The sequence below is a fragment of the Argiope bruennichi genome, chromosome 2 (genome assembly GCF_947563725.1).
Source record: "Argiope bruennichi chromosome 2, qqArgBrue1.1, whole genome shotgun sequence".
NCBI lineage: Eukaryota > Metazoa > Arthropoda > Arachnida > Araneae > Araneidae > Argiope > Argiope bruennichi.
In genome coordinates, this window is record NC_079152.1 from 7,629,636 (window position 1) to 7,642,152 (window position 12,517).

General features: G+C 26.9%; 1 protein-coding gene across 1 annotated transcript; it reads right to left on the reverse strand.

Annotated features, from left to right (window-relative positions):
- Positions 1–215: 215 nt before the first annotated feature.
- Positions 216–12,311, reverse strand: LOC129959078 (NEDD8). The gene is made up of 5 exons (XM_056071879.1): positions 12,154–12,311; positions 10,215–10,232; positions 9,164–9,193; positions 1,892–1,974; positions 216–546 (listed from the first exon to the last, which is right to left on the reverse strand). The coding sequence occupies exons 1-5, from the start codon at positions 12,169–12,171 to the stop codon at positions 441–443; spliced, it is 255 nt and encodes an 84-aa protein (XP_055927854.1). The 5' UTR covers positions 12,172–12,311; the 3' UTR covers positions 216–440.
- Positions 12,312–12,517: the final 206 nt, after the last annotated feature.

The window sequence follows — 12,517 nt, forward strand, 5'->3', positions numbered from 1 at the left end:
AATATAGAATATTCAGACAGTTTCAATTGGGTTTATATTTAATTAAAAAAAAATTGTAATATTAATTCAGAAACAGAAGACACCCCCCTCTATTTCACTTTTATATATGAGCTATAAACACCATTTGGTACCCTTTTCTTACTTGTATTGGATAGAAATCAGTTTCTCATCCTCTCCATCCATGTTTATATCGTTAAATGTAAAAGATGAAGCAGTTTAAACGAACTCAAAATTTTATTACATGTTTACATAAATTAGCATTACATCTTCAATCAGTTAAAGATTTCATTGAATTTAATGCGAAATAGGGGGGAAAAAAAGAAATAAAATGGCAGAGCTTTTTTTTTTTTTTTCTTTCTCATTTCTCACAGCAGTTTATGAAACATGTCCTTTTCTGAACCACAAATAACATACTGGCTCCCATCACAAATTGCTAAGGATTAACACAGATATGATTCACATGGATATCCACCTCTCAACGCTAGTACCAAATGTAGCACAGAGCCTCCTGTCACTTTGTAGTCAAAGGCTGTCTTATCATCATTCCTAGAAAGAGAAAAAAAGAAGAGACTAAAGATAACTTACACAATGTTTAAAAACAGAAAATTATAAGTGTATTAAAAATTAAAATTCTTTTTCATTCAAATTATTTTCTGTTATGACTTTAATTTATAATTCATTACCTTTCTAATATTAATAAGGAAGAATGTATACAAGCTGACTGGTGCTCTCTCTACATGACAAAATATTTCATTTAAAATTACCAAATTTGACACAAATGGACTTTGAAGGATGGAAATTTTAATTTTATAGCTTTTTTTAAATTTTATTTTAAAAGTAATTCTAATCTTGAGAGTTCCTCAAATTTCTGAAATTATTGCTACAAATATTTTTATATTGTTTTAAAATTCAAAAGTTACCCTTTTCACTTTACCAATTTCCCCTTCATTTTGATATTAAAAAAAATATTTTTTAAAAGTAATTTACAATAATAAATTAACTGTTACAATAAACTTCAAAATTGTTTTCATTATTTCTTCAAATATTCAATTGCCTTTTAACTTCCATGTTAAAAGCCAAAGAACGAAAGATTTTTCAAAAATATATTTATTGATTTTCATAAGGAACTTTTTTTATTTTTTATTTTACATCATTCAATAATTTCTTATGAAATCTATAAACACAATTCACTAAGATATTTAATTTATATCAGGAAATCCTGGTGTGCTAAATAAATGTAGTTGCTACTTTTAAATTTATTTGCATGTTACAATTTAGCTTGCAAGCCATTGAACATGGTTATATAAAGTATGATCTAATCTAATAATAGAATCAGCGACGAAAATTGAGGAATAAGCAAGTGATGTTACAAAACTACTTACAAACTATGACTAAATGTTACTTAATTCTGACATTCATGATTCTCATATAATTTGGATATACAACTCCATTAGGAAGGAACATGCACAAGAAGAGCAGATCAAGTGCAAGGGTATAAAATGATGCTACTAAAACTTTTAACTTACTTTCAAGTTAATAATATGGAAAGTTAAAATCTTTACTTTAACGAACAATATAGTTTTTCAGATAACATAAACGTGTAGTCCTTTCAAAATTATAATAATTTTTTTTTTTTATTAAATTACAAAAATAGCAAAATATGCAAACATTTTTTCAACTTTCACAAATTAAATCAATAAAACAAACTAGAAATTTGAAAATAAATTCTCAATAAATTTATTTTATGGATAAAACTGCATAATTTTTCATAGTTTGGGAAAAAGCCATGCTTTCCTAAAATGTATATAAATTATACTTTAAAAAAATATCCTTCGTTCAACTTATTTCTTATAACAAAATTGTAATTTTAGAAATCAAGCTATCCACTCACATTTGTTTTCCACTGAAAATCAATCTCTGTTGAGCAGGTGGAATACCTTCTTTTTCTTCAACTCTTTCCTTGATTCGTTCAACCTAAAGATAGAACAAATATGTTTCACTAAACTTAATTACTGAATTGATTTCCCCCCGAAATACTATGAAGCATAAGGAAGATAAGTTTCATGACAATGAAATAGTTCATTTATAATTCATTAAAAACTAAACTCATTTCTCATTCAATAAATATTATAATTTAAAGATTATTTTATCTTCATCATTAAGAGTGGCTACACATTTTATTTGAAATGTGTAGCTGCTCTTGTAACACTAACCATAACTGACTGATGACATTAGAGACTGCACCCTCTGATGCCTTGTGGGGCTACGACTCGGTTCAGACCTAGTGATTGCATGTGCTGCATGATTTGATCCATGCTCTTATATATCCTAAAATTATTCTAAATTTTTGTATATAAATTGTCTGTCTGTACTGTAACTGTTACATTAATTCAGACTTTTTTACTAAATCCCTTATCTATCCCACAAATGATATTATTTGTTACCAACTAGCAAATTACAATGTTAAATGAAGTTTTATGTTACTAGCTGCCTTCAGCAACCAACTTTCTCATCCAGGTTGGCATTTTAAACTAGTAAATATTGATGTATAAATCATATATTCTTAAAATTTCATTTAGTTTTAACACAAGATGTGAAATCATGAATTTAACTGAATAATTCAAAATAAATTATAACACAAGTAATTTAAAAAGTGCATAGGGGTGTCAGACTATTTGGCACTCCGATAATAGCACAATTTCAAGTCACTAAATGGCAATAGAAATAGGAACAAAGTGAATGGGAAGTATCATTTCATATGCTCATAAGTCTTTAGTCAGTTTCATATGGATCTACAGATACTACAGGTCAAATTGTTATTTTTTGCTTTAAAAAGTAACTATTTATCACTTACTTGATTTCCTTTTAAAGTAGAGAATACTAGCAATGAAGATTATTGTGCAATACATTTAGTATTTTGACGTTTATGAGCATATTTGTAAACATATACCTTTTAATTAATTTAATATTTATGAAAAAAATTGAATAAAAATAAAAATGTCATGACAGGGCATGTTGGCATCAAGACAGGATAGCACATTAGCCTTGATATTTTAGTGATGCTGACAATTTACTTGTCTAATATTTTTTCAAAGTCAGGGTTAGAGAGAGAAAGTGGATGGCAAACTCAGCTTCAAACTCTCCCCTGGGACATTCACCATTGATAAAGCATTAAAAGCAATATTTCATTAAGTACTGTCATATTCAAAGACTGCTTGAAAGTATGGGATAGCATTGTGCTCACTAAAATGCTACTGCCAAATACCTTAAAAAGCTCGGGGTACCTATCTTTTGACTTTCAGCTACCGGCTAACACAAAAATAATTTCAGTTGTCAAACGGAAGCAGAACAGAATATGTAAAACAAGCATCAGGCGTTTATTTTCAACTTAGTTCAAAAGAATTATACAAATTTGCTTACTAGTTTGCTATTTCATTAAATTGGAAAGTCCCTAATTCATGGAAGGAAAATCAACAAATAGACAAGGACTGGGTCAACATATTTTTAAAAAGGAACTTTTCCTTTTCCATGAAAAGGTCTAAGGCAATGAGTCTCAGTCATGCTACTTCATTTAGTAAAACATAATTGATACTACAAATACAACTTTGGACCTGCAGACGTATGGGATATGGATTAGATAGGGACCTCAACAGTTCAAAAACCTGATCAGGTGGTAGAGCTTGGCAGAGATTAAACAGATAAGGTAAAATTACTTCTGCTTAAAGAGGAATTATTGTAACTTAGGCTTTTGCTGTATCTTCTACAGGAAACAAAATACCTTATCTTTTCATTTTTCCACATGCGAATTTCAGAGATCACTTCATCAATGGGACACCTAGATGCAACAATGGATGTTGCAATCCATCAAGATGTATAAAGAAGGAGCATTTGATGCACTCTGCTGGAAATTTTGTCCTGTACACAACATTGACAAAGGAAAGACCGACAATCCGCTACTGGACAATTACGACTCCTACCTTTCAATTTCAACACTCAATTACTTGAAAGCAAATGGGGTTGTAGTGCTGAGTTCATTCCTTCACTACAGCCACAAGTTACGATTCTGGATAACAGTGAGATGACTTCTAAAGAAAGATGTGAACAATGCATGTGAATCAGAGTATTGAAACAATCTTGGAAAAGCAATACAATTTATGATATAAGAGATATTGTAGCAAATGCTCTTATACTGTCTACCACTGAGAGTAATATAACAGCTAATTTTGCTGTTGTATTAGCTGGAAAAATTCCACTGAATCCAGACATATTTCCCAAGCCAGAATTTCTTTCAAGTTACATAATGGACCATCCTCAAGCCACATGTAACGTATCTCAGAGCGATTGCTTGGTTTTGGATTGCATTTGTTTAACCTAATCTTATTGATTCCAACGGAACTTCTGTAGCAGCTTGTACAGGAAATGGCATTCAACTGCTATAGGTCTTACCATAAACAGATTCCAAAGTTTTGATCCCACTTACTGTTTCACCAATGGAAGAGTTATGTTCATTACCAAAGGCTACCACAAGACAAGGAATAAGAAAAGGACAAAGACAGTTATTTTGACAGGTATTCTCATGGATTCACATCATGTAGAAAAAGAAGTCGTGGGGCCGAAAAGATTAAAAAATGGGAAAATCAAGACAAAAGTCTTACACAACAAAGATGAAGGCAAGCTAAAAAATAGGAAAGTAGCAAATGACTAAAAGCACAGAAAGAAAATGAAATTCAGGATACAAACTTGCATTCTGAGAGCGAACAATGGACGTCTCCTTATGATGAAAATAATTTTGGTATCAACTGTGATTTGATTGAGGACCTGGATTATTTGAATTTGGAATAAACACCAGAGGATTATGATTTTGCATTAGTGAAACTTACAAAAGATAAAGTCACAATTTTTCGTGTTCAAAGTTTTGAACCAAAAAAGCCCCAAGAATGCAAGGAGATTTTCCTCAAGCAAAGTTCTAAAATAATGAATGCATTTATTTTTTCCTCAGTAACAGTGTAATAGCAGTTGTCTCAAGAGATGATTTGAAAATGGTTGTGCTACTACTTTGGACATTGGGGCTACAAAGAAAAAAAAATAAAAAAATTAATGATTTGAATTTGGTCTCAGTTCTTTGTACCTTGATTCAATATTCCTTAATTCCCCTCCCCCTAAAAAAAGGAGGGAATTTTTAGTTAAATCATTCAGTTCAATAAAAGCTCCTAAATAAAAATATTTTTTATTTCTTTTAGGTCAGTACCTACACTATAATTAAGAAAAGTACACCTACACTATAATTAAGAAAAGTACAAACAAATAATGCCATTTGCCAATATACCCCAGGGTAAGTTGACACTGGTGGAATTAGCTCATTCAATTCAATATTATTCTCTTATTTTTTTTTAACTAAATTGTCATTACTTGCATTTTATATTAGGCAAAGGATGTAAGAATGTGCTGGATTATACATCAGCTGTTTAGTCATTACCAAACAAAAAAGAAAAATTTACAATCAGAATTGGTGTCAGATAGCCCCAGTTTCCCCTATAATATGAAACAAAAGCAGAAGTTAAAATCCTACTTCAGAATTAATGTCTAAAAAAAGCATTATTTTAATCTTAGTTGTAAATAGCCAAAAGCATCATTTTTTATGAATGAATTTTAATTTCATAACAATAAAAATTGCTGCAAATTATGTATTACATTTAAAAAGTTTATTAAAAATAAAGAAAACATTGTACAGAAATGAAATTGATATCATTAAAAAGGTAATTTTTTTTAGTTTTAAGATGATGCAAAAGCTATTTTTGTGAGATAATAGTTTAGGAAAAAAGACCATCAATTTCCATAGATAAAATCTAGCGATTACCTGTCTAGAAATGGCAAAGTCTATTTTCACACTAGATTAACTTTTAACATCTATTTCTTGATTTCTTTTACCTTTTCCCCCCTCAGAGTGAGTAGAGTTTATGCTGAGTCCTATTCAGAACGCTTTTTAAAGTAATATTTTGTAACTTTATTAATTAGCAAAAGTTTGAATTTAAGTACAACTGTAAAAGTGAGATAACAGTTTTTAAAAATATGATCATCATAGAATCAGTCCAAAATGTTTGTATATTGATTTGTTTACATTTTAACTGTTGCAATTTGACAATATGTAATAACAGTGATTTCTGTGCCATGTATAAGTAAGAGTTTTATATAAATACATTCTTTAAAAGCTTATGGAAAATAAGAACCATTTTTAAAAATCTAATTTTTTCAATAAGCAGCAAATTTAAAAATCATTTAGTAAAACTGATATTCTCCTTAAAAAAATATAGATGATTAAAAGCATAACTGATGTAATAAAAAACTGTATAAAATAGCAATTTTTACATTAAAAATTATGAATATACACAATGTTGTTTCATCAAATATTAATATTAAACAGGTTTTTACTTTTTTGCATATTAGATGTTGCACATAGCTTCTAACAGCTAACATGTAATAAGAGTTATTTTCATTATATAGTTATAAGTATTTTGTTCACAATATTGGAATGCAAGGATAATTTCATGAAAACTAATTTAATGTTTTTTATTAAGAAACTTTAAAAATATTTAACAGTTAGTAACTAAATACTTTGCTTCATAAATTAATGTGACTTCAAATTAACTATTCCTAAATAAATTTTATATGCTACCTAAAACAAAGTAAAACATTCTTATTTTAATATAGATTTGTCATTAAAAAAGTCCTAAATAAACTGCACGTTTATATTCCTGTCTTTTTTTCTTAATTGGGAAAAAAAAAAAAAAAAAAAATTAGAATCTGAAACCCCATTTACTTAATTTGGAAATAAAGGTTAAGGAATTGAGCATTTAATTAAATGATAAGGTATAAACAAATGAGATTACTTAAATACATTTAAGTACAAGGTTAACACTCAAAACTGGAAAAAATATTCCATATGTTTTTCCTGTACATACATTCCAGATACGAGGAAATGCAAAAATAATACTCAAGTGCTAATTATAATGCAATATGATTTTAAGGTGAAATAAAGCAAGAAAAGGAAGCAACAATTTAACATTATTCAAAATAACAGCATATTAAAAGAAGGTTTATATTTACATACAAAAAAAAATCTCTTTATTTATTATCTAGAATTTAACAAGACAAAATTTATATACTAAAGGAGGAGTATATTACTTCTTGTGATCTTTAATTGTAAATCACACAAAAATAAGGACTCAGGTGAAATAAAACAAAACATTTTTGTTATGATGCAAATAATTTAATAACTACTTAAAAAAATACTAAGTAAGATTATATTTTTATTAATTCATTTTGACCAATTCATGCATCTGGGCATCAATTTCCGTAGATTTCTAAAGCATCAATTTCATGGAACTAAACTTTAACAAATAAGGTACAGCATTTTTGTACAGCCTAATGTACATCTATTAGCTATTTCACTTTCAGCGAACAGATACGAAAATATTTCCGATACATCGTTGAATGCATTAAAAAATGAATGTGACATAATAAATTTAATGTCCATAAAAATTCAGCTTCTTAAATTATTCTTTTTAATTAAAAAGTTCAAAATCAGTTTATCTTCAGACATTAAATTTGACATACTATCTTTTCCTGTATTCCTTTTAGATACTATGTTCTACAACAATAATGACTCTTCTGAACTGGCATACCTTTTAAGTGCCTGTTTTCCCATATTACTCAGGCTTACTCCCTTCTTAAAAAGCGAGCAGTACACAACAAATGGTTTTTGCAGGACTTCTCAAACTCGTTCAGAAAATCAGGATTGATTATTTTTATCAGTCCAATTTCTATTAAATACAGATTTTGAGTAGCTCATTGTTTAAAAAAAAATCTCTAAATTACTTTGAATAAGTTGCCAACTTCTCAAATAATAAATAAACCATTCAGTAAACTCTAAACTCAAGAATAATAGACTAAACACTACCGCGCTGCTTCCACAGATTGAATGTTCCAGACATAGAAATGCATTCTATTCTTTCACACTGTTATAGAAGTCGCACACATGCTCATTAGCCACAATTTGGAAATCTAATGGAAAAAGGGCAAATGTCTTGGAAATCGAAACTGGATTCATCTACACAGAAAAAAAGGAAAGAGAGTAGAAAAAGGCTCAGTGCCCACATTACACAATGGCAAATGGTATTGTTTCGTCTTTGGAAGCTGCGATTACAGTATTTTTTTCTTGCAATCTTTAGAGATTGGCATTTTCTAGATGGGGGAAAAAAATAAATAAGAAACTTAAAATACTCTATATTTTCTTGGTACTTATGAACATTTTCGAATTTCCTTGTTTTTTAAATAAAATGCTTGTGTTTCTTTACTTCTTCTGGTGGCATGGTAGCCCTAGGGCACAATTACAAAAATTAATGAAACAACTCCTAGAAGAAACAGAACGTCAACTTCTTTCAATAGTTTTTACATTAGTTTAAAATTCAATGGGAGGGGAAAAAATCTAAGTTAATATATATATATATATATATATATATATATATATATATATATATATATATATATATATATATATATATATAATATTTTCCTGTTTTTTTGCCAATTTTTAAATTTGCTGTGTTTCCCTAGTGATATGGCAACTCTGAAATAGCATGCACAAAATAAGTAGTTTTTACTTTATATATATATATATATATATATATATATATATATATATATATATATATATATATATATATATATATATATATATATATATATATATATATAAACAAAAGAAAATGTTTATCAACAACATATCATATATATAAAATGATTTCATATGACTTTGTAAAATGATTCAATAAGAAAAAATAAATAAATAAAAATTATTCAGAAAATTTACATTCTTGAAGGCAATCATGTCTATAGAATTATAAAAATATTTAACATTTTTAAGAGTGACCTAGTTCTACAAAATTAAAAGTTATTTAAATTATTTTGTAATGCTCATAAATTACCTTTGGTATACCAACCAGTACACCTAATAACAAATTACAACACTTTAAAAGTTCTAGAGTTAATTCTAAATCAAGCAATCTAGCAAATAGAAGCTTAAGTTTGAAAAGTAACTAGCAGAAGAATAAATAAATACTGTTAAGTACCAAGTTTATTTAACCTTTATGAATAAAATAGTTACCTTATCTGTAGGTTCAATATCAATTTCTATCTGAAATTAAAAAAAATAAATAAATGAATAAAACATTTTTAATTTACTTGATTTAAGGTATAAAATAGAGCAAATTTTGAGAAATAATCTAAATAAAACAAAAGTGAATTACATAATTTTGGCAAAAAAATTCATGAAAAATGTATGCTTTAAAATGAAATATATAAAATGTTTTTTTTTGTTTTTTTTTTTTTAAATAATTCTTCACTTGAATTAGATGGAAAAGTAAGAAACAAATAGTCAATATAATTAAGTTATTTAATTTCTATCTTTATAATCTTTATCTTGTTATTTAATTTCTGTTCTTTATTTAACACTGATAATGCACATTTTATATCAGACAAAAGAATGTTATATGCTAAATGGCTTAATTCACATCATAATTTATTGGCAAATACAAGCAGTATTTTACATGTGCAACAGTTAAATCCAATAACATAATATCTTATTTTCATATTCAGTAATGAATTTAGACATTTAGCCAGTTTTTCTTTTAAAAACTGGTAAATTTAGTTTCACAATTCAATACACGGCAACTTAATCAAAACTTAATGATTTATTTTAGACATTTATAATGTTAAAACACACAGAGATAGATACACCAAATAAAATATTATTAAATTAATGAAATTCTGAGAAAATGAACCATAACTGTTGATTAATACTTTACTCATTTACAAAGAAAAGTATATTATTATCAGAGATAATATTATGATAGATAAATGAGAGGTAAAAAACTTCAAAGAAATACATTAATATTTCACAGGACCTCTCAAACAGAATAAAACAAAACCAATCAAATAATTATTATTCCACTATAGTTATGGAAAGAAGTAATTAAATTTATTTAATAATGACAATTCAATATAAACACACTTTTAAAATGTTCCAATTTAAACAATTTGTATTTATTGCATATTTATTTGTTCATCATGCTATTCTATGTACTAATCACAGATTTATGACTACATATAATAAAAATTAAAATATTCAAGAAATCTAATTAACAAAATTTACTTACTTCTTTGCCAGTCAATGTCTAGAATCAGCACAGATATCATGAAAAAAAGAAAGAAAAAGATACATCATTGGGCATATGCATAAAAATAATACAAAAAATCAAGCCTAATCAATCACATATAAAAATCAACCCAAAAGTATTAAGTTATTTATACTGAATTGACTTTTGTAATATAAATTTTACAGTTTATCAATTAATACACTTCAATTTCTGATAAATCAGATTTTACCTTCTCAGTAAAAAAAGAAAGATCCCTTCATCCTTTTTTAATCCACTGTTTCAATCTAGATTTTACAGAAATTAAAACTGCCAGAAATGTTGAGGTTTAAACAAGAACATTTTTTGCCTATGTGTTTACTTTCAGGGCCAAGAATTATATATGCACCAGTTTATGCAAGGACATTTCAAACTACTTATAACATGAGAAAATATTCCCTTTTTCCATCAAAGTTAATAGTTCAAAAGTAAAGAATTAATTTTAATATAAATTTTCATAAATGGTATAAGAATAATGACACTTTTGCTGAGTCTGACTCACAATACCCAACCATCTCATTCAGTTACATTTCACTTTTGTAGTTCCACAAATAGCATTTCATTACTTTTTTTACTTTACTGCTAGTTAATTAATTTAAATTATGAAAAAAAAATAATTTTCAAATGATATATTTTATCTATTAGTCATATTCTGAAGTTAAAGTACCACCAAATGAGCTCCTTATACTTATATTTCTAGGTAATGTAAAGAAATTCAATGGAATCTTTATTCTGTCTTATTTTATTAAATATCAAAAATTTTTAATATATCAGTAATTTTTTTGAAAATTACTACATGTTATTACATTATTTAAATCTATTGTCAATGCTTGATTTGACAATATTCCTTTGTATTTTTCCTTTATATATATATATATTTAAAGGAGAGATGACACCTTATTTTAGTTATCTCAATTTTGAGATTTATAACTTAATTAACAAGAAATTCCTTGAAATTTGGATATAAATGAGATTAGATAATTAAACAAGAATTTCCTTGAAATGTGGATATAAATGAGATTAGGTAATTAAACAATTAGATCAAAACAATATCTATAAAACTTGAAAAACAATTAATCTTAAATTAATGAATTTGAAATATGAAGAAATGTTTAGTATTAAAAAGTTGCAACTCTTCTTCTGAAACTACAAGAGAAACTAATTATTAACATGAAAAGAATTAAAACAGTTTCAGCATTAAGAAATACTTAATTCTTCAAGAACATACTAAATAACTAAATTGCATAATTTGTTATAATTGAATTTAGAGTGAAAAAGCTGCAAATCCATTTCACAGAAAGCAAATTCTATAATAATTCTCTAACAATTTATGAATTTCTAAGACGAGGTAAGCAATTTAATTAATACAAGGCTTAACCACTAGTTCATCAGAAGCGTGGTAAAATACAGTACATATAAATTCCATTAAAAGAGAAATCCTTGTTTTAAATACACACTTTACAAAAATTACAAAGTTAATAGCAGCAAACCAAAGTTAAATATTTCAAAATGTAATGATGAATATATTTATCTAGAAATTTTTTGACGATCTAAACTTATTTAAATTGCATTTTGATACAAATAAGAACAACAATAAGTGATCTTTCTACAAAACTGGGAAGCTTTGAACTACAAAAAAATAATAAAAGAGAATGAGATTCTTTAAACTAAGACTAGATTTTAGCAACAGAAAAATGAAAAAAATAGCAGCATTATTCCATTATCGAATATTAAAAAACAATTTATTTTTCAGAATAAAAATAAATTGATATTCGGTTTTTTATTATATAACTGTAAAATTAAAATTATCGATGGAGATACAATGCAGCTTCAGTTATTTTCGACGTAATGCAAAACAACAATTTTTCACAAATTAACGCAATTTAATTAAAAAAAACATTACCTTCACTTTGATCAGCATACTGAAAAAAAAATGTGTTATGGTATATAACTAAATATATATAAGAGAAATGAATTGTTATTAAAGTATCACACCGCTTCCACTTCTGTCACTACAGACCACAATAAAATCTTGAATGAAAAATGAAAATCGAACATTTCTGTTGCCAAATTCAAACATCCCTAGTTTTCAAAAAAAATTTGATTCAAAATCTGGCTTGTTCGTCCTTTTTAAGATAGACTTTTGAAATAATAATTAAATTTTTCAATGATTATGGAACGAAATCAAGGAACGGTTTACAAAAAAGAATATGCGAAATCCCTCAGAAAATTGATTGGCAAACATGATCAAATGTACAATCATACCT